Here is a 25677-nt window from a genome sequence, read left to right on the forward strand (position 1 = left end):
TGAAGCAATTGGGTTTCTGCAAGTCCTGAACTAAAGCCTTTGTACTCAGTCAGCATTCAGTTGGCTTTCATAGGTGTTTTTCATGTATGAAGTGATAAAAGGCTCCACTGATATCCATGAAATATGAGGGGGACTGTGAAAACTGCTGGCCTGTTTAGGCAACTGTATGTTTCCATGACTCAACGGATTGTAAGGGGGGGATTGAGAGTAGATGCCAAATACTGGAGGTCATCCATCTCTTTTTCCACCGCTGTGCTCCCCAGCGTGTCTCCTGCAGAGTGAACTCTGCCAACAACCTCCCTTGTTGTTTAAACAGGGCAGAGGGTCCCATATCGCACTGCTGGCTCCCTCAAAGCCCCCATCAGCCAGCCCTAACAGGCTCTTCTGCCGGCAGCCTTGGAAACCCATCATGCAGCCCAAGCACATGATGTGTTGGGAGCTTGCCCGGTCCTGTAGCCGCATACGTCTCCCTGTGACAGGACTGAGCCCTGACAGTCTTTGAAGAGTTATTTAACCCGCTTGGCTGGGGGGTAGAGCCAGCACTGCATGTGCAGAGGCCGCGCTGTTGGGCTCAGGGTGTGTGGTTTCTTTCTGGTCACGTCTTTGGAACATCTAAGCCTTGAGGAGACGGAGACCTGGGGTTTTGCTGTTCTCCTACCCCAGGAATGATCTGGGCAGGAATTCACATGAAGTGAGCGCTTCCTGCCAGCGAATTTTGTATTTGCGAAATGATATTGTTTAGTGTATTGGTGCCAAAAAACACAGCTTACCAAAACTTCCTTGTTACAAGTATTTCCCCTTCAAGCTCCCAACTTCCAGAGCAGGCTATGACTTGGTTTCTTTTGGTATATTTTATACCTGTGTGTCTAAGGTTGAACACATATGCCCTCCCTTTGCTTTGTTTAGTAAAGCACATAGGGTTGTCCCAGGTCTGTCTTACCATGCCTGTTCTAAATGACAGTGACACAAGAGGAACCCAAGAAAATCAAGTCCATGTTAACGCAGCCATTGATTGTCAAAGGGGAGCATCAAGGAGCTCGTTTTGCTCCTGAGCACTTCCCCGGTTTTAGGCAGCATCTACAAGATTTTCTGGTCAGGTCAAACACGAATCGTTCTCTAGCCAAGATGTCCAGCTGTGACCAGCAATGCTCTCCAAGAAAGTGCAGCCTGCCTGGCTAGAAGCATTGCTTCGCCAAGCAGTTTTTATGCTTGTGGGATTTCAGTTTACAACATCAACCAGGCAGATTAAGAAAATTTTTTAAGGTCAGCAGGGCCCAGATACCAAGTCACACCCTGCTACAGTTAGTTATGAGGCGTTGCCTTTGAACACAGCAGGAGCTGTGTTTAAGAAAAGTAAAAAAAAAAATAAAAACCAAAGGTCACCTCTGTAGTGGAAGTGTTACATGTTACGATGGAAATTATAATAGTTGTCTGCTTTACTGTAATTATACTTGTACAACAGAGGATAGAGATTAAAAGGGAAGGTGGGGGAGAGGAGGCTAAATGCAGAGGGAAGGTGTAATGCCAATAAGCTGATTGAAAAAGTGGGGATGGATATGGCTGTAGTTTCCTTGTGGATTTGTGTCTGGTGTTAGTAGGAGGGGACAGAAATCACCTGAGCCACAGCTCGTCCTGAGTCATGGCTACTTTCAAAATGTGGCTAAATATGCAAACAGTTTCTTTATAAAAAAGGTGTTTCAGGGTTCGAAATACAAAGTGCATTTCTGATGTGATCCATGGAAGTAATTGCAATCAGAGTGCTTTGGGGGGGGGCGGAGAGCAGACACTGGGTGTAGAGAGGCACCCACACCCACACTTGGTTTTGGAGTTGGAGTGTTGAGACACTGCTGTTGATTTCAGTGTAGCTATAGCCTTGCTGTCTGTGATGTGGCAGGCAGAAGTCTCCTTTTAGCCAGTACTGTTGTTTGTTCATACTTATGAATGTATCAGAATATATTTCAGAGGGAGAGGAGTCTATATAGCTTTCCTGAATCTCCGAGGACTCAGCAAGCACAGTACAGTCCTTTCTGAAGCAGCAGGCAAGAAGGGACTAGGCATGTAAACTGTGCCTGCCTTTTGGAGCAGAGGTGCTAGTTTTGATGGATTTAGCAGAATTTTCTTGCTTTGCTTTTCGGGATGGAGCCAAACTCACAACTGACATATGCTGGGGTTATCCAGCTGTTTATAGTGTGGCTCAAAAGTGCTGTTGTGTTTATCCCTAGCCATCTGGGAAAGACCATCCTTATTGTGCTCCATTTTTCCAGTTAGTGGTGTTTAAATATACATGCAGCTGATGAACTGAATAAAAGGGAAAGGCTGAGTCCAAGTCTAATGAAGACCGAGCTGGCCTCTCCTAATCTTAAAGATCAAGGGATTTCTGGGTGTGCAAACCTCTCTGATACCCACTGCAGTGGGAAAGCTGCTGAGTCTCAGGTGGGAGGCTTTAAACATGACTTGGTGCCTGTGCTCCAGCTGAATTGACACTAGGTGGTTTTATGCTGCTCCCCATGTCTTTTGGGCAATGTTAATGGCTTCTGTCAGATGTAGATGCATTTGTTTAATGTGTTCATCACACGCATCTGCTAAGAGCTAAGTCCATATTCAGAATAAAAAAAAAAAAGAATTAAAAAAACCACAACAAACTGCACCCATTAATGCAGTGTCAATTAAATGCCAACAAATATAACCATCCTCCTCAAAAAGTGAAATTTTTTGCTTTGTCCAAGTAGATCTTTAGGCAAGGAGAGCTAAATATGAGCCTTGGAGCACAGTGGCTATCCCAAGATTTTGTTGTTGGATCAACACTGTTGCATGAAGTCCAAGGTTGAGAGCTCTTCACAGGAAACAACTTGCAAGGCAGACCTGGATGAAGCAATCTCCAGATCCGTATCACCCAGCCTGGCCAACGCTTGCGCATGTACCATCAATCATGCGTGAGCGGAGTGTGTGTTGGTGGCGAGGACGGTGTGTAACTTAGGGCTGGACCAGGAGAACCTGCCGTGTCTGTCTGTGTAAAGCTGGCTGGGGAGGTTTGAGTCCGGCTATTAGTACTTTGCTGGTTGACCTGAGATGGTTTGGAGAAAGGAGGTTTGTTGCTGTAAGTCACTCCTGAAAGCTTGTATTTCTTTGGAAGCGGTTTCTAGTGAAGCGAGCCCGTGTTTTAGCCCTCGCACGGGACTGCAAGCTGATGGGAGCCAAGGGGAGCACTGTGCTCTGGCGCTGTAACAGACTGAAAATGGAGAATTATTTTTTGTGCCATTTATGAAAATCGTCTTTTTCTTCACAGATAAAAAACAGCGGCTCCACACTGACTGGAGGTTACACTGAGCTCAGTTGGTTATAATCCTGAAGTCTCACAGGGCATAAAAAGGCTGGGTTTGGCAACCCTTGTTCAGATTTCAGCTCAGACCTGGAATTAACTCTGCAGCCCTGCTGCTTTGCAAACATTCTCCCTTCAGCTGCAGTTAATACCGAGATGCCTCCTGCTTGCTGCGGGGTGGCATGCCAAGATCCTGTCCCCATTCTCCTCTGAATCAATTAGGAAAAGCATAAAACGGGTCCCAGGACTTCGTTTGCCATTTCAAAACAGAATAGATCTCCTTTTAATCTCTACCCCTATTCTTCTCACTGGTGAGGTAAACAATGCATCGCCTTGTTTATGGAGCGTGTATTAGGATATGAGTTGAGTTCGTTCTGCATTCAGCCAATACGCGATGATCCTCTGAGGGATGGGAATTTGAGCAGGCAGCTTGCTAGCTTTTTGACTTGTTCTCCCACTTCATTGTGTTTCTGCGGGCGACTCCCTGGTGATAAATGAACTATAATTAATCTGAAGAGGAGAACTAATCTTGCTATGGTATTGTTTCAAATCTACAAGAATTTAAATTCTACTGCTGGCTGTCTTGAATACATTATGTTCTCAGAAGTGTTTTTTAGACTATACTAGTTTTGAGATGGGCAATATTTATTATATTTTTCTTTTAACTCAACATACACTAAGAGCTGAGGCTGAAAGTTTTCCCTTGCAGAACATTCACTTAATGTAAATTTGCTGTCCTGCTTTGCTGAGTGGTTCAGATCACAGCAGCATTTGTACAGGCTTCTCAGCAGGGGGATCTAATTAGGCAGAGATTTCTTTTACAATGTTTATTTCTCACCAAGTAGAAGCCATTGATTTAGTCATAAGACACTAAGTGCACATAATTATTTAAAATAAACACAGGGCTGTTATGAGGCTGCTTTGAATTTCGGTTCCCTCCAGGTGTGCGGGAAGTTGCTTGAGCGTCACCTGCCCCAAAACACATGCGTTTTGGGACAGTTTGTTTGGTGCCTGGACATCTCTCATTCTTATTAATATCAATGCTAGTGAGAACTGGGCAAGGATTGATCATAATATATTGGAAAAATATGTGAAGGTTTTTAGAGGACTGGCTTAATATGTAAGAGATGAAGGATGCCTCCAGGTGAGCTCTCCCAGTTTATGCTGGCACAGGTGGGAGCCATCTGCTGCCTCCTCTCCAAAGTTGCTGCAGGTGGGGCAGTTTGGCTCTCCTATCATCTCCTCAAATGCCTCCCTCCATGGCCAGGCGTAGCAATTCAAAACAAAAGGATTTCAGCTGAAGGTAGCATGCCAGGGAGCAAACTGTAGTGGAGGGGCTGAAACGCAGCCCTTGTTCCAGTGTTGCCGGCAGGGTGGTAATTTCCTCCATTGGGGTGGGGTGCATTCCTGTGGGCAGAAATCTTTTATGTTTCCTTGGTCTGAATTGCCAGATTTGACTTGAGATTGCCGTTCCCAGCCAGTTCCTGCGATGCTGGTTGCTGAACGTCCTTACAGGCACCACACGTATCACTGGTTGCTTTGAAAGTGCTTCCCCAGGGAAAGGCTGCTGCAAACACTGCAGCAGGGTTTGCACTTCCAAGCTGACCTTACCCAATGATCCCTTGGGTAGAACTTCAGAGATCTGTGTAATTTGCTATCAACCGTAGAAACATCCCAGGTACAACCCTGGCACGTGCTGTGCCCGGGGCTGGTGCAGCAGTGCTTGGCCACACAACCCCTGCAGCCAGCTTCTCTCCAGATTTCAGCCCCTTGCTAAAAAACAAACAAGCAAATTTAAATGATTTTTTTAAACAAAATAAATCAGGCTGATAAGAATATTAAGCAAAGGGCCCCTGAGCAGCTCTCCTGCATGTTTCTCAAGGCGGGGGCTCTGCCTGCGATCGTGATGGGGCTGTTTTCCTGAGCTCCTGCTGTCAGGCCCAGACAAACTTGCATTTTATTCAAAACTGGGTGCAGGATCAGCCAGGTAAAAAAACAGCTGCTTCTTTTATTAAGGTGTCTCACTATTTAAGCAGGCTGTGTCTGCTTTGTGTCTTTGACTACAATTACAGCTCTTTTTGTATGGGAAGGAGGGTTAGGAGGGCGGTATCTTTGTTCATTGTTCTGTAGTATCTCAGAGGATCGCAGTAGAAATGCAGGAAGCTTAAACTCATGGGCTGGCAAAAGCAGCAGCTGGGTGGCAGGAGCCTGGTTGGTGCACAGAAGTGCCTGAGCAATGAGGTGTGATCGGAGAGCATTGCACCTCCGCCTTCTACAAGAATACCAGGAAAGCAAACCTAGACCAGGCCAAATTCTGCCTGTAGAGTCAGACAGGCAGCCCCTGCTACGCTCACTGGGAGTTTTTGGGAGCCTTTAAGGATCTGGCAATCTAAATGGATGGGCAGGCTATTAAGAAAACATTCATTAGCTCAGGTGGACCTAATCATCTGGTTAAAGGGAACATATATTGCAAAACTTCCACAAAAACATTTTAATTATTCCTAATTGTTCTTCCAGCCCTCAAAAACCAGTTTAAGATTTCCAGATTATTTTTACAACTCTTTTGTCTTTTAATATGCCCGTAGTTTAGGTAAGATAGAAATTAGGAATGACAGAGGTAAGGGGTATTTGAAGGGAGCAGGAAAACTTGAGTGCAGCAACAGTTTTCTGAGATTTGCCCTTTGACCACAATTTAGAAGATTTTTATTTGAAGGAGATTATAGCATTTTATTTGGTTTACTCTGGGTTATTCTTTATTACTTTTTTTTGTCCTTGTTTGTATTAAGGCCTTTTTTCCTCTTGTCTTTTTGAATCTAGACGTGTTAAGCAGAAACTTGTTAATACATTAATTCGTGATTATTTTTAAGTGCACCTATATAAATCTTATTAGTCCACATCTTATTAGTCCACAACTTATTCTGAAGCTACTCATATAATCATTCGTCTGATATTTAAGGGCCTGACTGCAGGAGAGTTTGTCAGGGGACTTGATTGCTAAGGAGCATATATTGCTCTTAAGTGAGATGGCTTAAGGACAGGGCGCTTCTCAGTCCATAAGAGCAAAAACATGTCCTATGTGCAGAATTTCAAACGCCACTTCCCCATCTCTCCTGCTGTGGAGCAGCAAAGAGGGGAGCTGAAGTTATCCCACTCCCGTGTGTCTTTGGGCAAGGAGGCAAATATCTTTCTGCTGAATGTACCTGGCTGCAAATGCTTCGGGCACCTGTCAGCTCCCTTCTGGGCTGGGTTGGAGCTCACAGGGTGGGGAGGAAATGGGGCAAAGCTCTACCCACATCCTGAGGCAATTCCATGCAGATTTCCTTACAAACGCAAAGCAAAAGCTGCTTTTTTTTTTTTTTTTAATCGTTCTTGCCACCACAGACGATCAGGGGTGCGTCTCACCCGGGGTTGCCGTTGGATTTGCACAGGCAGCTCCTCATGGAAGGGTCCACCCCGACCCTCGGAGCGCTGGTGCGTCCCTCTGCCTGGGCGGGAGGCTGCTCAAGGCGCGGGGGCAGCTGCGTTTTGTCCCCCTGCCAAATGTGACTCTTCGCCCTCGCAGCCCCTGGGACAGGTGACCCCTTCTCCCGCAGCCCTCAGGAATGCCTGGCGCATCCGGAGGGGAAAAACCCAGAGGAAGTGATAAAGGATAAAGGGGACGGGGTGTCATCACCTGCAACCGATAGGGGCAGCAAGGCAGTTTGTTTTTTTTTTCCAGAGGTCATGTTTGAAGCACGCCCATCGTTTTTATGAGCGTGGGAGCAGGGCAGGCCGGGAACATGGTACGATGCTTCTCGTCAAACCTGCTGCCTCTCGGGCGTGAGTCAACGCCGGCGGGGCCAGGACTCGGCCGCCGCGGGGGCCCAGGCTGCCTGCTGCAGCCTCCCTCGCCACCCTTGCTCCCACCTCAGCCCCCCGCGAGGCCTCGGGGTGCTCTGGAGGGGTGCAGCCCCTCGGTGGAAACCCTCTTCTGTTCTCTCCTCGGTTCAGTTTTCCCTTTATCTGAGGGAAAGGGTGGGTCGGGGAGGCGTCGCCGCCGGGAGAGGCGGTGATGTCAGGCGTGTGTCAGCAGTGGGAGGCGAAGCTGGCGAAAGCGGAGTGGCACCGACGGGCCGCCGGCGGCAGCGAGGGATGATGGCATGGCAGCCACCTCTTGCTCTGCTCTTCTCATGTCGCCCTTGACGCTTTCCAGAGTGGCCGGTGGTGCCGGGGAGAAGGGGCTGGTGCTGTGGGGAGGTGAGTGCGGGGAGGGGAGCGTGCACGGTGGGATGAGCAGCGGAGGGAGGCGGCCGAGCTGCCGGGGTCCTGCTGGGGATCCCTCTGTGCTGGAGCACCCATGGGTGCTATTGCTCAACGTCCTGGCACGCTGCGTGAGCTGTTTCCTTTTTAATTTCTTTTTAAAATATGTTTCTTTAAAAGGTCAATGCCAAGTTATAAAGAGGGCACTTCTGAAAGGAGCGTGATTGGACAGGGTGCCTTTAATACAAAGATAAACTTACTTAAGCGGCGGAGTAAAACTTCCACTATCTTTTAAAAAGTGACTTATTAGTTTAAGTAAATGACATTTCCCCTTTGCATTTTTCGCATAGCAGGATCTAATAATAAATTGTAGTATTAGAAAGGAAAGTTTTAGCTAAACAAAGGGAAAGGTCGCTAAAAGAGCCAGAGTTTTCCCCGCAAACATGTGCACTGGGTTATGTTTCATTTACAATCCGTGTTAAGAATGTTTTAAATGAAGCGTGGCGTAATATGTAATTTTTTTACAAAACTTGAAGTCCTTCCATAGAGCGCGGCATGTCGGGTTTTGGCAGAGGTCAGCGGGAATGTCGCGTGTCCTTCTGGCGTGGTGGCTGCAGCCTCGACGGCTTTTGGGAAACTCCTGTGGGGAAGGAGGGGGTCACTGTAATGGCTTCGGCTGGATCACTGGTGTTGCAAGCTGGTCTCTCCCACTTAACTGGCCCTGCCCGCCCAGCCTGGCGGGAAGCTCCCCAAGTACCTCCCTTGGGCTCTAGCTCTGGGAAGTAGCCAGCTGTAAACTACAAGCTGCTGCACTTGTGCACCCCATCATATTCAGGTGGCATCCTTAGGGACACCTGTCCGGGTCTCTGTGCACCCACACACCCTGGCACTGCTGGAGAGGCGGCGGGAGGTGGTGCTGCAGAAACCTGCTCTGAGGCGCTGGGGAACAGCTTAGCCAAAGCTGGGTTGAGAAGGTGCAACCCCTGATGGATCATCCCCAGAGGGTGGCTAATGCTGGTGCAAAGGGAGAGGAGATTCTTCAGAAATTCTGATCCCACGGATGCAGCTGCCAAGCCCTGGTTGACTTTGACCTCTTCTCCCAGCTGGCACTTGGCAGGAAATCTGTGGTTTCCTTACAGAAGTATGTGTTGTGCGGTGGCTTCCTCCTGTAGCTGTTCTTTCTCTTTATATTTTGTACCCCTGCTCCAAAATGTCACGCTGAATCTCTCACCCAGTGTCTTCAGAAGAGAAAGGTCTTGGTTTTCCCTGAGCTGCTGCCGTTCCCTGAGGATGTTCTGACTGAGGGAAGAGACCATAGGTGTCTCTGCAATTACTTTGTAGAGAGATTTTTGCATTTAATCAGAGAGAAAAGGACTTTAGCTGCCCACCCAAGATCTCTGTGAACTTCTAGCAGTGAAATGTGCTATTGATGGGAACAGATATTGTGTCAGGCAAAATCCTAAATCTGCAGTGCATTGTCTGTAAGAGTGTGAAAATACTTGAAGGGCATCCTATATATTTGTGTTTAAGTGCTTATATTAACTGGTGTTATGAATGTTGTTATTGCTGAGTCTATGCCATAGCTGAAGGTACGCAAGAATTGTAATTTGCTGAAATTGTATAACCTTGGGGGAAGAAGACTGGTGATTCTTGCAATGACAGTGTTCTGCTTCTCTCTCCCAATTCTCCTAGCTATTTCAATGGAAACAGCTGGAAAATCTCTATTTCCGTGAAAAGAAATTTGCTGTGGAAGTACACGATCCCCGCAGGTAAGGCTGGAGGAGGCAGTTGTAGCAGCAGGATGTATCTTTACCCAGACTGTGGATTCATCATCTCGTGTTGATGGATAGGGATAAGAGGTGCCTCTGAGTTCAACACAGACCTGAGTTTACTCTGGGTGTTGCAATACTGAGCCTGAGCCTGCATTTAGCAGGACAGACCAGGGCTGGATCTGGTTTGTGGGTGATGGACAAGTAGCGCTGTGATGTTGTGGAGGGAAGGTCACAGCTGTAGTGAGTAACCTGGAGCAACTGTCAATGTGTTATAGCTCTGGGTGTCCTTCTCTCAAATTGCCTATGGTGTCCGCTGAGGGAGGACTATTTGTCATGGCCCAATTTGCTCACTTTACAAAACCCTTCCCTGTAAGGTGCGTGTGCAGTAGGAGACCCAGGGGAGTAGCCAGCAGGACCCGGACATGATTTTCTTGCTCACCTTCTGCCCTCCCCTGCCTTGGCAGCGATGCTCCTTCCTCTGAGCTTGAGCCTCCAGGGGCCCAAAAGAGCACTGCTGGTTAGGGTGGGAGCTCACCTGCAGGCTGCTTTCCTGTGCCTTCCCATCAGGATCCCTCCCAAGAAGAAAGAGCCTTTGCCCAGGGTGAATTTCTCACTCCACCTTCCTTTCTGGTTCAGCTGCTGCCATCCTTTCTGCCTCTGGCATAGTGCCTCTCAGCTGGGCCAGGAGGAGCTGCGACGTGCCCTGCTGATCCCCTCAGGTCTCCCATCCTGCCCAACCTCTCCTTTCAGGGTCCCATGGCACTCTGTGGCACCCTTTCTAGGTTCATGGCCCACCCAGCCATTGGTGTCAGCAGCACAATTGTGCTGCTGAACTGAAGGCACAGCAGTTGTTGCTGCTCTGTGTTGCAAAGCTCAGCCAGGAGGAACTTTAACTGTGTAAAATGAAGGGAAGGTTAGGAGGGAGGAAAGGCAGCAGCACCGGGTGATGGGGAGAAGGAAATCCAAGTTTTCATATGTCTAAAACAAAGGCTGAGCCTTGCCTGGTTGAGAGAGAGGCTTCAAACCTCAAACGCTTGTCTTGAAATTGCATTTCTTTTCACTTCCTCAGAATTTCAGTGTCAAGAAGGACCTTTGGTCAGAGTGGACTGGTGGTGCAAACCTGGTATGCCAACACTTCCCTGATCAAGTCCATCTGGGTGATGGCAATCAGTCAACACCAGTTTTACTTGGACAGAAAGCAAAGCAAAGTAAGTTGTAAGGCATTTTACTGTAGGCATGAGTTTCAACACCTTTCTTTTATATCCTTCAGTGTATTGTTGTTCCACAGATAAAGTAGTCTCCAGAGAAGAAATACAAATTGTTTTTGTCAACTTCTTGAGCAGGCTATTAGCAACAGTGTTGTAATTCAGTCCATTTTAGCCTGCCTGCAATTAAGGGCTATGGAAGTGTAATCACAGAAGAGGGAATTCTCACTTCTCAGTGTTTAATTTGATTTTTCTTTTGTCTCCTTCTTGTGTTCATTTTGAGCAAAGTGCAAACAGCAAAAAGATTTTTAGCTGAAATGGTTCGGGCTTTGGGGGCAGCCAACACAGCCCTGTGCACCACAAGTTCCTGCATGATGCTGTTGCTTTAGCCCCTAATTTTGTGGGAGATGTAGGAAATGTCATCTTCTGTGACCCTGTGCTCTGAAGATCATTAGACGTAACTCGATGAGGCTTTTTTTTTTTTTTTCCCCTGAACCCCTTCAGGCGAAAATTCCTTCAGCGAGAAGTTTGGATGATATCGCCATGGATCTGACAGAGATGGGAACACCAAAAGTTTCAAAGCTAGTGACTTTGGAGGCAAAGAACCAGCTTATTATGGCCAGCAATGGCAGTTTGATCTCATCAGGTAATACTTAGTGTCAATGCAAGGTAGTAAAGTACAGTGGGGCTTGTGTACCGAGGGTGAAACCAAGGCTAGCTGACCAAAATAGACACATGTATGTGAAGGCATGTATTAGATTAGTTATGTATCCGAAATGGTAACATCAGTGCTATCATCTGCTGTTTCCCCCCCTGTAACTAAACAAGAAAATAAAAATATGCTAGATGGATAAACACCATTATACTGTTAGTCCATATTTATCAGTCAGTCCTTGAATGACGGTGTCATCAAAGTCCAAGGGAAATTTGATCCAGGCTGACTTCAGGCATTTGTACTAAGAGTTGAGTTGCCTCGAGCTTCCTCAAATATGAGGAGAGGAGATAAATGCTTCCAAATAAAGCTCAGCTCTGGAGTGGACTTTAGATCTCTCCCTTGACTGTGGAGGAGAGGAAACAGAGGGAGGTAAAAGCCTGGCTGCCGCACTTAGCCGACTCGAGGTGAAGCCCAAGTGAGGAGCCTCGGTCTGTCTTGAGTGCGAAGTCAAAGCTAGAATATCAAGTATATCATAGATATCCCTAATGCATTGATTTATATCCTGGGTGGTGGGGTTTTGGGGTGTATACCTGGGACTTATCATGCAGGTATGTACATTGGGGCTTTGAAAAAGTGCAGATTTCCTGAAAGCCTGCTTGCTGGATGACGTGAAAGCTGGACCTTAAACATTGAATAACGTGTTGTTTTGCTGGGCTGCACTGCTTCAGGGAGATCTCTGCTTACTGACCAGAAAAAAAAATGTCGTTTACCTGTAAATCATCTGATACAGACAGTGTATATTTCAGGCTCTCAGGATTCAGAGGTCAGTGAAGAACAAAAGAAGGAGAAAATCATGGAACTAAAGAAGAAAGAGAAACTCCTTCAGGAAAAACTGCTTCAGAAAGTTGAGGAGCTGAAGAAAATCTGCCTGCGAGAGGCGGTGAGAACCGCACTTTACGTTGGGGTGAGGGTGGGCAAGAGCCCTTCCCTCCCTCCAGACTTTCACATGGAGCCCTCTCTTCCCCAGGAGCTGACAGGCAAGATGCCCAAGGAGTATCCTCTGAGCGCTGGAGAGGAACCTCCCCAGGTCAGGAGACGTGTTGGCACGACATTCAAGCTGGATGACAACCTGCTTCCGAGTGAAGAGGTGAGTGCTGCACTGTTCTTACAGCAAAGGTGGTGTGGTCAGACCGGTGGCCAAAGCCTCTTGTTAAATAATCCAGCTCTTCCCTCATTGTTTCAGAGGAGGCAGCTGTGACAGTCGCTTGCATAGGCTGGGAAATTTAGACCGGTACTGCCCTTATTTCAGCCATGCTCCCTTTGAAATGACGAGGAAGTTGCCTGTTTTAAAAGGGCTTAACATCCCCTGACACGAACCTCTGATTTGGCCACACTGCTTGTATTTTAATGGACATTTTGCTGCTAATTAGAGAAGAGTAGGTGCATAATGCCATTCAGCAACCCATGACTATGAGCTTTTTACGACCATTGATTTGTGTCAGGTTGAGATTGTGTTTGAACCCAGAAGGTGGCAGGGGTGTGCACTGTCCCCCTTGCAAAATCATCTGTCTGTGAGCATAGTTTTGTGACAGGTGACAGCAGGAGGAGATTTATCTCTGCCATAATGCAAGTTCCACCTAAGTAAAAGCTCTATATATTGCTCAAGAAGCTGATATGAACTTCGCTGGCAGAGGCTGACTCAGGAGATACGGTAATTCAGATTTATGCAGTTTCTGGACACATACCATTCCCCCTCATTCCTTGTGAGGTTTGTTAACAACCTGTATCATCTGAATAGTAAGTAGGTGTTGTGCTCTTTGCATCTGTCTTTCGCCAACAACTCGCTGCCCTGGGTTACCATACTGGGATAATCCATGTCTGCAGCAAACAAACTGATGCTACTGAAACAAAATCCTACTGACCAGATTTAATAAGGTGCTGCTTAGCACCTCTGCAGCACCTTTCATCTAAGCCTCTCCAAGTTGTTTACAAACAATTAATTGAAGCCTCCAACTCCCTGTTACAAAGGTATGGTGATTTCAATTTCCAATTTTGTTTTCTGTAAAGTAGAAGGAGATTTTTGAACAGAACGTTTTCAGGCTTGGACTTGGAACAGGAGGTTTAGCAGCCTGCAGGTTAGAAGGGTCTAAACCCGAATTTAGGTGTCTATTTTACATCACCCAGGCTTGAGAACTTTGGACCTTTCTCAAGAGATTTCATAATCTTATACTTGTCAGAGAAAAAAGATGTAAGGGTTTCATACGCATAGGTCGTCTTGTCTATAAACTTTGGTATTTCTGTGTTTTGTGCTCAAGATTTCACTTCATTACCACAAAAATAGATCTTCTATCAAATAACCATTATTGATAATTTCTACCCAGAGTAGAACCAAATAACTCATCTCATGAATTTGCAGGATCCTGCTTTGCAGGACTTGGAGAGCAATTTTATCATACAGCAAAAGCTGGTGGAAGCTGCAAAGAAACTTGCCAGTGAGCCAGACCTCTGCAAAAATGTGAAGAAGAAAAGAAAGCAAGAATATGCTGATGCTGTAAAAAAGCTGCAAGAGATAGAAAATTCCATAAATGAATATAGAATCAAGTGTGGCAAAAAACCAACCCAGAAATCAACTCTTACTCTACCAGGTAAGCAAGAGAATTCCCCGTGTTCTGATGAAAACAGGGAAAAAAAGTAATTTGGCTCACTTACAAGTTTTGTTTACATCTCCTCTGTATGATTTTTATCTTCTCGAAGGCAGTTAAGTAAGAAAAATAGAGATGCAATTGCTGCATCTGATACGATAAGTGCACTACTTATAGGCTGAGGGCAGAATAAGCTGCAGTTTTAGAAGCAAGTGCAGACACATTCCAGCACGAGGTACGGACCGAAGGTGCTATGTGTAGAAAGGCTGGCAGGAACATCTCGGCTGAAACTGGTGTGGTGCCTGAATTCATAGCGTGTTGGGTGCAGTTGTGTGTCTAAGCTGCCACATGCAAGATCTCTCTCCCTTCCCTTCCATGATGTTTCAGTTCTAGCAAAAATAGAGCATGTGGGTTTTTCTACAGGATTGAGGGAATAAGGATCAAAGACTTTCTCTTGATTAAAAATCACTGATTTCCAGGAAGGCATAAGCAACGTTCAAGAGTTTATGAATGCAAGTAGTGGCAAACAGGTTTTTGACTATATGCATTTGCCATTGATGAGCACAGTGAAAGCAGATATCCTTGCCCTCTCCATTCTGAAAGTGTGATTTTTTCAGAAGGGAGGTGAGATTCTTGCTGCTTCATAGAATAAAGCATGGAAACTTGCTAGTATCCAAGCCAACTGAACGAGTTTGGGAGTAGTAAAAGCTCCTAAGCATTGTAGATTCTTCTAGTTTCTATAATGAGTAACAGTTTTGAGACGTGTTTTACTTCTCACCTCTGTGGAAAATATATGTAGAAAATTGTTAATGTTTGATTTTTTTTCTCCTTTGTCCCAGAGGAGATGCTGTTTTGTGAGGTTAGTGATTTTTTTCCTGGGAATTGCAAGGTGGGAAAGAAAATGTAAGATTTTTCTGCTGTTTGTATTGATACCCTCTTCCTGATCCTTGAGGTGAGACCTCTTGCCAATACGTGTTTTCCCTGGAGGAGACCCTTCTCCAGTGCACTGCCAGGCTTCTGCTGGGAAAGCCTTCACCGTGCCCCGTTGCTGTTGAGAGCTTGGTTTAGATTCTTACACAGCACAAACCACAGCAGCACTGGGCTATCCATCATCACAAAGTGCTTATTCTGAAAGGTTAATGATCGCTGTTTAATGTGGCCCAGCTAGTTCCAGTCTCTTGCTCATCAATCTGGATACTAATTGTGGGAGGTCCTGTATTACCTGCGACACATGGTGTGTAGTAACAGCCAGGAAGCTACTGGAGGCCAGTGAGCAGCGAGAGCCCCGTGGGGCAGCATCCATGCACAGTCACGGCTGGTTGATGCAGGTAGTTTTTTGTCCCGTTGTACAAACAAGCAACTTAGGAGTCGGTCCTTACACATTCAGCCCATCTTTTTGCAACATTTGATACATGACATCCTTGTTTGCTGTCTGAGAAGGCGGACACAGCCAGAAGGGGCTGGACTCCGTGTCTACAAGGGTCTCCCTTCCTGGAGGCAGGGACTGCAAGACAGCAAATACTTAGCCAGCAATGTTAGCTGCATTCCCATCCAAGTCCTGACTCGTGCAGTGCAGTGTAGTTTTGTTTACCTGAAGCAAAACCATCATCTGCTTCAATAACTGATTTTACGTGTAACCTTTTCACCACTGATGACTCTACTCTCGGGCTCAATGTACAGAGTTTCAGAAAGCTGAGCCATGATGAGTTACTTGCGGCTGTGAATTTGGGGAATGACTTGTTGGAAATAACATGTTAAATAGTAACAATGATTTATTGAATAAAACCATAGCTATTTTCATCGCAGCCCCCAAGGGATGGGAGGTGAAGGACAAACTGGACTGTCTCCTGCTTCCCATATTCCACTCGCTTTCTTTGCTTCCTCTGTAGCCCAGTTTCTTCCCCTTTTGCACAGATTTGGGATGTAAATTCAGAGCTCCCCCGTACGTCAGCATTGCAGACCCCACGTGAATCTAGCAGCATAGCTTTAGACTGGTTTGGTTTGAGGTTTTTCTTCCCCCTAGGTAGGTTTTTCTCCTCCTTGCACTGGGCCCAGTTCCATATTTCACCACCACATGGTCAAATTCACGTGAATAAGCTCCTCTGAAGCTTTCCCCCAGTGTCAGGTTGCAAGCAGAGCTGCAACCCATCCTTGGTGGTCTGACAAGTCGCCTCAGGGCAGGGGCCAGCCCTGATCTTTTGCTGTTCTTGAAAAGCTGCTCTATTTACCAAATTCTTGTAACCAGACCTTTTCTTGCAGCAAAGCGCGACAGCAAGAGAGCAATGCGCATCGCATGTGCTCATGATGACTGATGGAAGCAGCAGGTGTCATACACAAAGTGGCTGCTACTGTCGTCTTTTGTTGCTTCCTTTCCCTCCTGCATGGAGGTTTATGTGGACTTTTTACCCCGCCAGTGTTGCCTCTTGGCAGAAACGGCCTAAGAACAGATTTTTCTCTGGGTTAATTATCTCTAGTCTGTTTTTTATCACCAGACTCATTTCTGTGCCCCTGCTGGGTCTGTTTTAAACCTTAGCAAGGACAGGCTGTTTCTGAGTGAGTGGTGGTGTGTAGTATCAAGGTGAGAGGACGGGCAGGCAGGTGCAGTAAAGCACTTTGCAAATCTTTTCTGTTTCCTTTACATTTTATTGTCTATTTAATGTCCATACAGCAGTTACTTGTGTTGTTGGAATTTGGAATAACTTGATTGAAATAAGTTAAATTATTCTGGATTGATATTAATTTAAATGAAACAGAATTTGTAGGCTGATAAAACATTCAAAAGTGAATGCCAAATTTCAAAAGGCATTTCATACCTTCCTGGTGGGATTTCAGCTGTACCTAGAGGAGATTAGATGCTAGCAGCCAAGACCTACATGCCTGTGTAGGCTCCTGACTCTTACTGAAGCACCAAAACACCCTGTGAGATCTGTTGGAAGTTGGGTGGAAAACACCTTTGTAAATCTTGGCCTCATTCCCACTGGAGCTGAAAAAAAAATCTCCTTTGATAATTACATAGGTAGCTTGCTGAACTGCAGTGAGCATAACTAGGTCATGATATACTGCAAAGCAGGACTGTCTTCAGGCTGTTGAGGGCTAAAGCATGCAGATTGTAATGTAACAAATAGCAGCTGTCTCTGAAGCTGTAGAAAATAAACTGTGTGTGATATTTGTAAATTGATGTTGGGTCTTCTATGCTTAAAGTGCTTATTTTTATTCACAGATGATATAATTCCATCTGAGAGCAGCTCCCTGTCTGATACAACCACCTATGATGATGGTATGTTGCTTATCCTTATCTTCCTATGAAGCATGCCTATTCAGAGACATTCCTTTGACTTAATGTCCTTTAGCCTAATGCTTTGGTGGCTTTCGATGACGAATCACTTCATAGGGGAGGAAGAAAGAGCTTAACCAGGAATGTCGTTCCACATAATGGGTTAGTTACATTGAAAGTTCCTGCTCTGTGAGCTGATCTGAGTTGTCTTTAGAGAAGGTGATCGGTTTTAACATGACCAACCTGCAAACTGAAGGCTTTGAATTTCAAACAAGTACTTCAGCCCTAGGACCTGGCCAGAGGTGGATGAGCGGCTCGAAGAGTCATGACTGGGAGGATTTGCCCAGCCTTTCTGTCCTCACAGCTACTATAAAACTTACAGAAAAGTAGAAGGGTGACAGATACTAACAATCTGTTTACGTTTATCTGTTACCTAGTGAGCTTGCATCTTGCATGGGTATGGTGTTTGTTCGTCTTACTCATTTCAGACACACACACACCCACAGACACATACATTCACGCCCTGTTCCACAAGGTGGAAAGGACTTGGCTTGCCTCTCCCTTAAACTGGATAATCATAATCTGGGGACAAAGATTATCTAAATTATTACTCACTTTTTAGTTAGGGCCTGATTCTGATCTCACTTTGTCCCAGTTTTAGACCTGTACAACCCATCTGATGCTTTAAAATAGAGTTACACCTGATTCCTGCTTGTACAAGTAGAAGTAGAGCCAAGGCTTCGGCTTCTGAAAGTCTTCTCTGTGGTGCTCGTCCTACATTTGTATGTATCAGTTGGAGTTTTCTGTTGGCTCTGATGGGACCTGGGCTGTGCCCTACGCAAAGTGAAAACAAGGATCAAACCAGCGTCTTCCCAGTTGCCTTCAGCCAAATGTGTCTGTCAGTTGTCTTTGGTCATTCACTTGCTTTTGAAGTCAGTGCCTTTTAGGTTGTATTTCAAAACGCATTCTTAAGATATCATTTTCAATTAGAGTGGGAAGGTGAGGGAGAGGAACTGGCCTTTGCAGAGGCTGAGCTTGCCTGCTCAGCTCTGGGAAGGATAAAGCTGCAAACAGGTGTTTTCTCAAGGAAGTTCCACTTTGTGATCTGGCACAGCCCCAAGCTGTGTGTAATCTCCGTAGGAGTCGGTGCTGCTGAGATCTGTATAAGCCTCCGAGATGTCCTTTCTGTGCAGAGCAGAGCTCGGTGCAGGCAGGAGAGCCTTTCTAGATTCACAGCTTCTGTCCTTGTCTCTGTAGTGCAAAGTGTTTCTGCTTAGGGGCCACAGATTTGCATATAGGGCAAAAACATCAAGGATTTTGCTAACAAAACGTATATTCCTTTTCAACAGTCAGTGAATCGCTTCCTGTGCCAGCACAGAGACCCAGCTCTGCGCAGCTTTCTCCAAGGCTTCCTCCACCAAAGTCCCTCGGGGTGGAGAGAATTCATCTCAGAAAGTCATCCATAAACGAGCAGCTCTTGGAAACCAGACACTCCAGGTAGGGCACGTCTTGCTGCTGCCGTGCTCTCTGCCTTGCTGGCATGAGCTCCGTCTTGCCCCTGCCAAGACTCCTGTTACTACAGGCACTCCAGCAGAGCCTGCAGCCTCTACGCTCCTCTGTGACTGCAGGATTTGGTGATGGGAGCTAGATTTCCTGTTTAGTAACAAAAGTGTGTATAAGTAGTTGTCACAGTCTCCGAAATTGCAGGGTAGTGTAGTCTTTGTGAAGAGGTCCGAGATGGGTGAGAAATTTAATAGCAAGGGCTGTATTTAAGGAATTGCTCGTGCCCACCAGTACTGTCACTCTTTGTCTCTGTTTCTGTGGTTTGTTTTTAGTATTCATTAAACAACTTGTAGTTTTGCTGATGGCTGTGCTTAGTGGCTTCAGGTAACACCAAACCAAACCCATCCCTCCTGATGGTATCGGTATTTCAGCATGTACATTGTCAAAGCATGCAGAATTCACATAAGTCCTGATGGGAAAGTCTCCGTGTAGGAGCGGAGTTGCTAGGATTCAGCCAGCTACCGTCATTAGTTTAGTGCCGGCTGCAGTGACTGGCTGAAGTTCCTGTATATATCCATGGGATTTGGGCACTTTCTGAGCTAGAACAACAGTTCCATGGAGCGCATTGATAGCAGTAGCTCTGCTGATGGTTGTGTGATCATGTTATAAGGGTCTGAACTGGTGCTGGTTGTTCTCAGTGTAAGGATTCCCACTGATCTTGGTATTTCCTGGACTATGTCTTGCATGAGCAGGCTGTTGAAGGCACGCTTAAAAATGTTTTGAAGTTATGGGCAATGTCATGTCTTGGTGTTTTTCTCATCTGTCCCTCAAGATAAGCAGAACACTCCTCCACATGACGTTCAGAAGTTGAATTATAGCCATATGTAACCATGTAGCTGCGATGTGCTTCATTTTAAAACCCAATTCCTTTGCTTCTCTGTTACCTGCTCTGTCTCTTCTGCTTCATACTTCTGTCCTTTGGCAGCAGTTTTTCCTACCGGTCATCCTGTGAAGACCCCTCAAACCACACGGAGGGGTTGAATTTTTCTTCCTCTTTACCAATTCTGTTCCTTATATAAGGAAACACATCCAATTATGCCCTTACCTTTTTTTTCTGTCCTTCATTTTGTTTCGTCAAGACTTAGGGTGCATGTATTCTCTGTGCTGCAACTTGCATGGTGTTTAACCTAACTGGGATTGTCTCCTTTATTACAGGGACCCGCTTTCGGCTCACAGCAGTCCTTACCGAACCCTGGACCGGCCACCCCAGCCCCATGGGGGGAGAAGCATGCCTACAACCCCCGTGCTCACACGCAACGCCTACAGTAGCAGCCACTTACAGTAAGGGGGCTTTGTTTTAACTGCAATGTCCATCTGAAGCAGAAGAAGAATAAAAGCAAGTGGTGTTAAGAGGGCAAAGGGTCCTTTGCCGTGCAGCTTTCCCTGCAGCAGGGTTGGGCTCTCAAAATGTCCTTTCTTGGATATTGGAGGCACAAGGTTAATATCAGCCGCCATCTTCTGGCACAGTCCTGCACCAGCTTTGTGACAGGCGAGTGAGGGTGTTTATGTGAGCACGGACCCTGCCTGGGCAAATAGCAGCACACACAAACGTGTGTCTGCAAAATTAGGAGTGAGGTGGAAGCTGGCACACAAATATTGCCTATCTGGTCACGAAAGACTGTAGGAGAAGGGTCATTTCCAGGTAGGTACCGATAGGGAGTTTTGACAAGTAATGCTTGTTCAAAAGGTTTCTGTAAAATACTTGTAAGATAGCAAGAATTTATTTCACATTTCCTTTGTAGCCTTGTTTTCTAACAAAGCGAGGCTTATGATATTGTATTGTCCATCAGCTAGAGGGTCTCCCCAGACAATCTTGTTCGTGAGGTGACAGATGTCTGCTGTGGATAACGTTCCCACAAACCTCCTGAAAAAGTAAGTGGCCAGATAGAGGAGAGAGGTCCTAATTAGTGCTCTTACTGTGGGAAGAGAGCTGCAAAGTGAGCTTACCTGTATTATTAGACATCTGAGAATCCATGCTGGGGAAGGAGAGATGCTATCAGTCTTATATGTTATCAAGAGCTCATGGTTTGTTGGCTGGAGTAATGCAGCCTTGAGAGACAGAGCCACAGGAAACCCATCGTCCTGTGTTTTGCTCCTAGCTGACGTAGTTGTGTAGACTTAATCTACTTAAAATCCGAGAGCACCCTCCTGTAAATCATTACAGAATGTGAGTTTGTGAGCTCTGCTGCACATGTATCCCTGTCACAAGTTAGCCTTCCTCACCATGATAGATTTTAATGAGAGGTCTGCTGTTGCAGCAAATCTAGATTCAGCCAAGCTGGATTTCTTGCAATGCAGATATTCTTTGTGGAAAGATTAGGCTGGGTTTGTATTGTGCTTTGACTGGGGAGGCAGCATGCCTGACTTGCCCATGCGTGCTCTCTCCAGCTGTGTGTATGTTTGTGTGTGACTGCCTTTAACCAACCCACATCTGTGTTGTTTCAGGCCAGATGTTTCCCCGCACCATTGTCGGCAGCGCAGCGGAAGTCTGGAATCCCAAACCCACCTGCTGTCCGAGACTCCAGCTGAAAAGGCAGCCTTCACCCTCTCAAAGTCCCAGCGAAGCAGCAGCACAGAGATCCTCGATGATGGATCATCCTACACTAGCCAGTCAAGTGCAGAATATTACTGTGTGACACCTACTCCCAATCGGTATTACACTACTCAGACGCTCGACAACAGGACCAGGGGTCGAAGACGGTCAAAGAAACAAAACATTTCTGCTGCAAATTCAGGAAGTATGCCAAATCTTGCTCAGAAGGATGTCCGCAATGGTGTCTACCACAAAAGTCAGGAGAAGACTTCTTCTAGTTACTATATTTCTGGATATTCCCCCTACACCGAATCTGATGTTTATTACAACGGAGGATACGTTTATGAGAGTGATACTGAGGGACAGTACAGTGTCAATCCTTCCTATCGCTCATCGGCACATTACGGATATGACCGTTACAGGGAATTCAGGTCTTACCATGAGGATGAAGTGGACAGAGTACCGCACAACCCATATGCAACGCTAAGGCTTCCAAGGAAGCAAGTTGCTAAGACGGAGCATATAACCAAAAACATTCACAAGGCCTTAGTAGCAGAGCATCTCCGTGGTTGGTACCAGCGTGCCTCCAGCCAAAAGGAGCAGGGTCATAGCCTGCAGGCAGGCTTTGAGTCTGACAGAGGATCTCAAAGGAGTTTGGGCTTTGCTGGTCTGCAGGTGCCGTGCTCTCCTAGCAGTCGGGTGTCTTCTTTCTCTTCGGGTAATGTCTGATTTCTTCTACGCTGAGTGTTTCTCTAAGTCCCTGCTGTGCATCAAATTCTGTCCCCCTCCGCTGCCTCGATGAAGTCAGCAGAGTAGAAGCAAGGCTAGAAATCTGTCCTGAAAGGTAGATGGGGAGCTGAATAGGATCTTGTCCCATGCCTGGGAAGAGAGACTTGCTCGTTGACTTCTCGTCTGGGTAAAACCACCTTTTACTCTTTGTAAGCGCAGTAGTCCAAAGGAGCACAAAGAGCCGTAAGGGTTTCAAACAGGCGTGTTTACCAACTAAAAGCATTGTGCAAGACTTCATGCCGTGGAAATGCAGTTGCTGTGATGGCTTCCAAAATACACTGCAATGAGCATCACTGAAGGGGTCAGAAAGTCGTTTTAAATAGATTCCCTCGCTCTAAAATACCACCCACACAGTGCTTTCCTCCCTACAGGGCTTGTAAATCATACTTTGTGCTTGCATTGTCTGCTTGTGTGTCCTGCGGAAACCCATAGAGATTGCTAATGTGAATTCTCTCATTTCTCTCAGCTGGTGTAGCTGGAGAAAGATCTAATTCGCTGTAATTTTTTTTTTTTTTAATTCCAGCATCTTCAGCAAACACTGCTGGGAACTGGCGAAACCCACTTGCACTGGGACTTTCAGACTACGATACGTTGTCTCATTCCTCTTATGCCAGCTGTTATGGGAATGTTTATGGCAACCTTCCTTTGCAGAGCAGGTGAGTAGAGTATATCAAGCTTTTCTGCCCTTCCTCCTGCATTTCACAGGCTGTTAAAACTTGTGAGAAAATCTAAGGGCCAGGGTGAAGAGTAATTCTGAAATTGGCTTTGTGAGAGCAAGTCTGCTCTGTGTGGAGTAGATCAGCTGTACCACCTTTACCTGTACCACCGATATTCAAGCAGTCATAGCGAAGGGTGAACTCATTTGTTGCATGGCCTTTTCGTCTGGCTGATGCTGGACCATCAAAGGTCTTGCACTCCCCGGTAGCTGCGATGCTCAGAGCAGTGTTGCCGGCAGAGCACCCGCTGAGCCCAATCCCTCTCACCCCGCCGTGACAGGAGGTCTCTCCTGCACCCCATCAGCAGTCCAGCAGGCCACCACCCTCTTGTGTTTCTGAAGCTGATCAGCCTGTGCTGATAAACTTTTGGAAAAACACGGAAAGGAAACACCTCTCTCCAGCCTCAAGTCTGAGCGCTGGCGTTCAAAGGCGGTAGCGCATCTCGCTCGGCAGAGCTTAACCCAGAACCAGGCGGGATGTGCTGCTGCTTGCAGAGCCGCCCGGCTCGTGGGGGCTCTCCCGACGTCTGCAGGGAGCCCAGGGTCTGCTCTGTCCTTGCAGAAACTCCTGCAACCCTCTCGCTGCTTCTACTTGGAGTTTTCGGTCTCTTCCCCCTGCTATCGTATGCCGGCTGTTATCAGTGAGGACAGAGATGACCTGTCCCAGGGATTGGCTCTGCCCACACAAATGCCATCACATTTAAGTACGCTTACACTAAGGGTAGCCAGCTGTAGTAAGTACCCCAAGTTTGTGTGTCCTGCTTTGTGAGTTGCAGTTTGTGCTTGCTGCCAGGCTGACTTGTGTGAAATTACTGAATTTTTAATTTTGTTTGTTTTTTAAAAAAAATTGAAGTGTAAGAAAAGTTATAGAAGCTTCTGCTAGATCCTTGTTTCTAAGCTAAATGGCATGGGCTTTTTTATTGCAGTGATTTAAAAGATCTACAGTAACAGTGTTGAAAAATACTGTTTCTACTAAATTCTTAATTTCCTATAATTGGGCTTTGAAAACTCCACTTATTTTGGCAGCTTTATCTAAATGAGGTTTATTAGCTATTAATTTTCCATATTCTGAATCACTTGTCTAATTGTTAATCTGTCTTGGTTTTTTATTGTAACATGATTATGGCAAAGGAGGAATCAACGGGCCCTACAGTCTTGACAATTCTGAGCAGCAGAGATCCTGTTGCATACAATTTTACTAATTACAGCATGAAAACAGGGTTTGTGTTTGGATCCAAATTACGCTGGGGTGAACTCACAATAGCCAGCATTACTTCAAGCCCCATTGCGTGCGCTTGTGCAGCACTTGGGGGTCTGGGGAAGACCCTCGGCTCCCGCTGATCCCTGATGCCGTGTCTCTCTTACAGAGCATATGCAGAGACGAGCCAGCTGGGTGGCGATGATGAGGGCCAGTTGGAAGAAGACTTGCACAGCAACGAGCAGAGGTTGTTCTGGCACGAGGATTCAAAGCCTGGGACGCTCGTGTAGACTGCCTGCAGCCCCGCGTTTGTACCCTTGCGTGCCTTGCACAAGACGCTGTGACTCCGAGGCAGATCTCGGTTGGAACTTCCAAACTGAACCAGAAGAGGAAGCAGGCTGTTTTGCTGGGAAAGATTAAATTCAGCATTAAGAGGGACTGTAGCAAAATGACAAAGTCTTACCACGAATGGCGTTTCTTTCTGAATCCAGACAGCCTACACGAGCAAGGGCAAGCCATGGTTGAATCTGACTAGATGCAGCACTTGGTTGAAGTATTTATATTTAGCAAGCACTTTTTTGGAAGATTGGAAGGTGTTGAAGGCAAACCTCAGAGAAAAAAGAAATGTGAAAAGGGGACTCTTATGGAAAAACCAGGAATTCTAGGAGCACAATTCTGATGTCTGAAAGAAGAAGAAATGAAAATTTCTTCTGCCATGGCTTATGATGACCTGGAAGGACTTTCATAAGCTTATGAAGGATGGATACTGTGTGTGTGAGTGAGGCAAAGGGTGACTTAATCAGTATTGGAACACTACTTGAAGGAAGGCTGGACTTTTTTTTTTTTATTATGGAGGTTTGAATGAGTTTATCCGTATTTGGGGTGTTGTTAAGAGTGTTTGTTAGCACCACAAGCAAGTTCTGGAAAGAAAAGAATTTGCTGACACAATATGTCATGTAAAACTACAGGCAGTTGTGGATTTTGGAAACAGAAGCAGTAAACTTTGAACTCTCTTTTCCATGATAAAGTGTAATTAATAACCTCCCATTTAATGACCGTTCCATGGTACAACTTCACTGTGCGGAGGAGTAGGCAGATTTTCATGGTGGCTGCACAGTGACCCCCGTTCATCGGGTGACAATTACATTTTGCTCTGCCACAGCGAATCGAGGATCCGCAGTGGGGAGCTCCAGCGATCCCACGGCAAACAATTTGGTTGTAACGGCCAGTATTTTAAGGTGGATGCAAACACAAACAGCCACGTGGGTGCCTTAAAATGAGGGGCATTAGGATTGTACTGCGAGTCGTCTGAACTGCCAGGTGCGTTGCAAAGTCACTAAGTGACAGAACAACATTTTTCATGAAACCATTTGTGTAGGAAAAAATTGTGACTGCAGTCTTGATCTAAGAGGGATAAACCTACCTCACGTCATCCATCTGTAGGAACAAATTGGCATGGGTTAACTTGTGTGATTTCCAACGACTCGCTTGCATACGGTAAAATCTCTCTCGTTTCTCAGCTGTACTGTGCTTCAGGATTCCAAAAATGGTGCTCTTTTTTTCTTTTATACAAAGGATTAGTTACTCCTTGTTCATATTGTGAATAGAAAAGTTTCTGATACACATTTTTGACGTTTTTTACCAGTATTCCAGAGCATGTAATATATACAGAAGGACACACTTGTTAAGCTGGTACTTAGTCGTTTGTATTATTAGAGTCACGATTTGGAATTAAACGAACAAAAACAAAATAAAAAATAACTTATTTCCTTG

General features: G+C 46.0%; 1 protein-coding gene across 8 annotated transcripts in view; it reads left to right on the top strand.

Annotated features, from left to right (window-relative positions):
- The window catches only part of FRMD4B (FERM domain containing 4B), a 136862-nt gene extending 111185 nt beyond the window's left edge, over window positions 1-25677 (top strand). For 5 of the 8 annotated variants that reach the window (XM_075095687.1, XM_075095682.1, XM_075095685.1 and 2 more), the window contains 13 exons: window positions 9251-9327; window positions 10400-10538; window positions 11040-11181; window positions 11997-12130; window positions 12218-12337; window positions 13607-13835; window positions 17053-17109; window positions 18456-18603; window positions 19825-19950; window positions 21115-21920; window positions 22515-22647; window positions 23269-23440; window positions 24074-25677. In XM_075095687.1, the coding sequence (XP_074951788.1) occupies window positions 9251-9327; window positions 10400-10538; window positions 11040-11181; window positions 11997-12130; window positions 12218-12337; window positions 13607-13835; window positions 17053-17109; window positions 18456-18603; window positions 19825-19950; window positions 21115-21920; window positions 22515-22647; window positions 23269-23410 (2253 nt within the window). In that variant the 3' untranslated portion in view covers window positions 23411-23440; window positions 24074-25677. The remainder of the gene's footprint in view (window positions 1-9250; window positions 9328-10399; window positions 10539-11039; window positions 11182-11996; window positions 12131-12217; window positions 12338-13606; window positions 13836-17052; window positions 17110-18455; window positions 18604-19824; window positions 19951-21114; window positions 21921-22514; window positions 22648-23268; window positions 23441-24073) is intronic. The other 3 variants (XM_075095684.1, XM_075095689.1, XM_075095683.1) reach the window with 2 other exon arrangements.

The sequence above is a fragment of the Phalacrocorax aristotelis genome, chromosome 6, assembly GCF_949628215.1.
Source record: "Phalacrocorax aristotelis chromosome 6, bGulAri2.1, whole genome shotgun sequence".
NCBI lineage: Eukaryota > Metazoa > Chordata > Aves > Suliformes > Phalacrocoracidae > Phalacrocorax > Phalacrocorax aristotelis.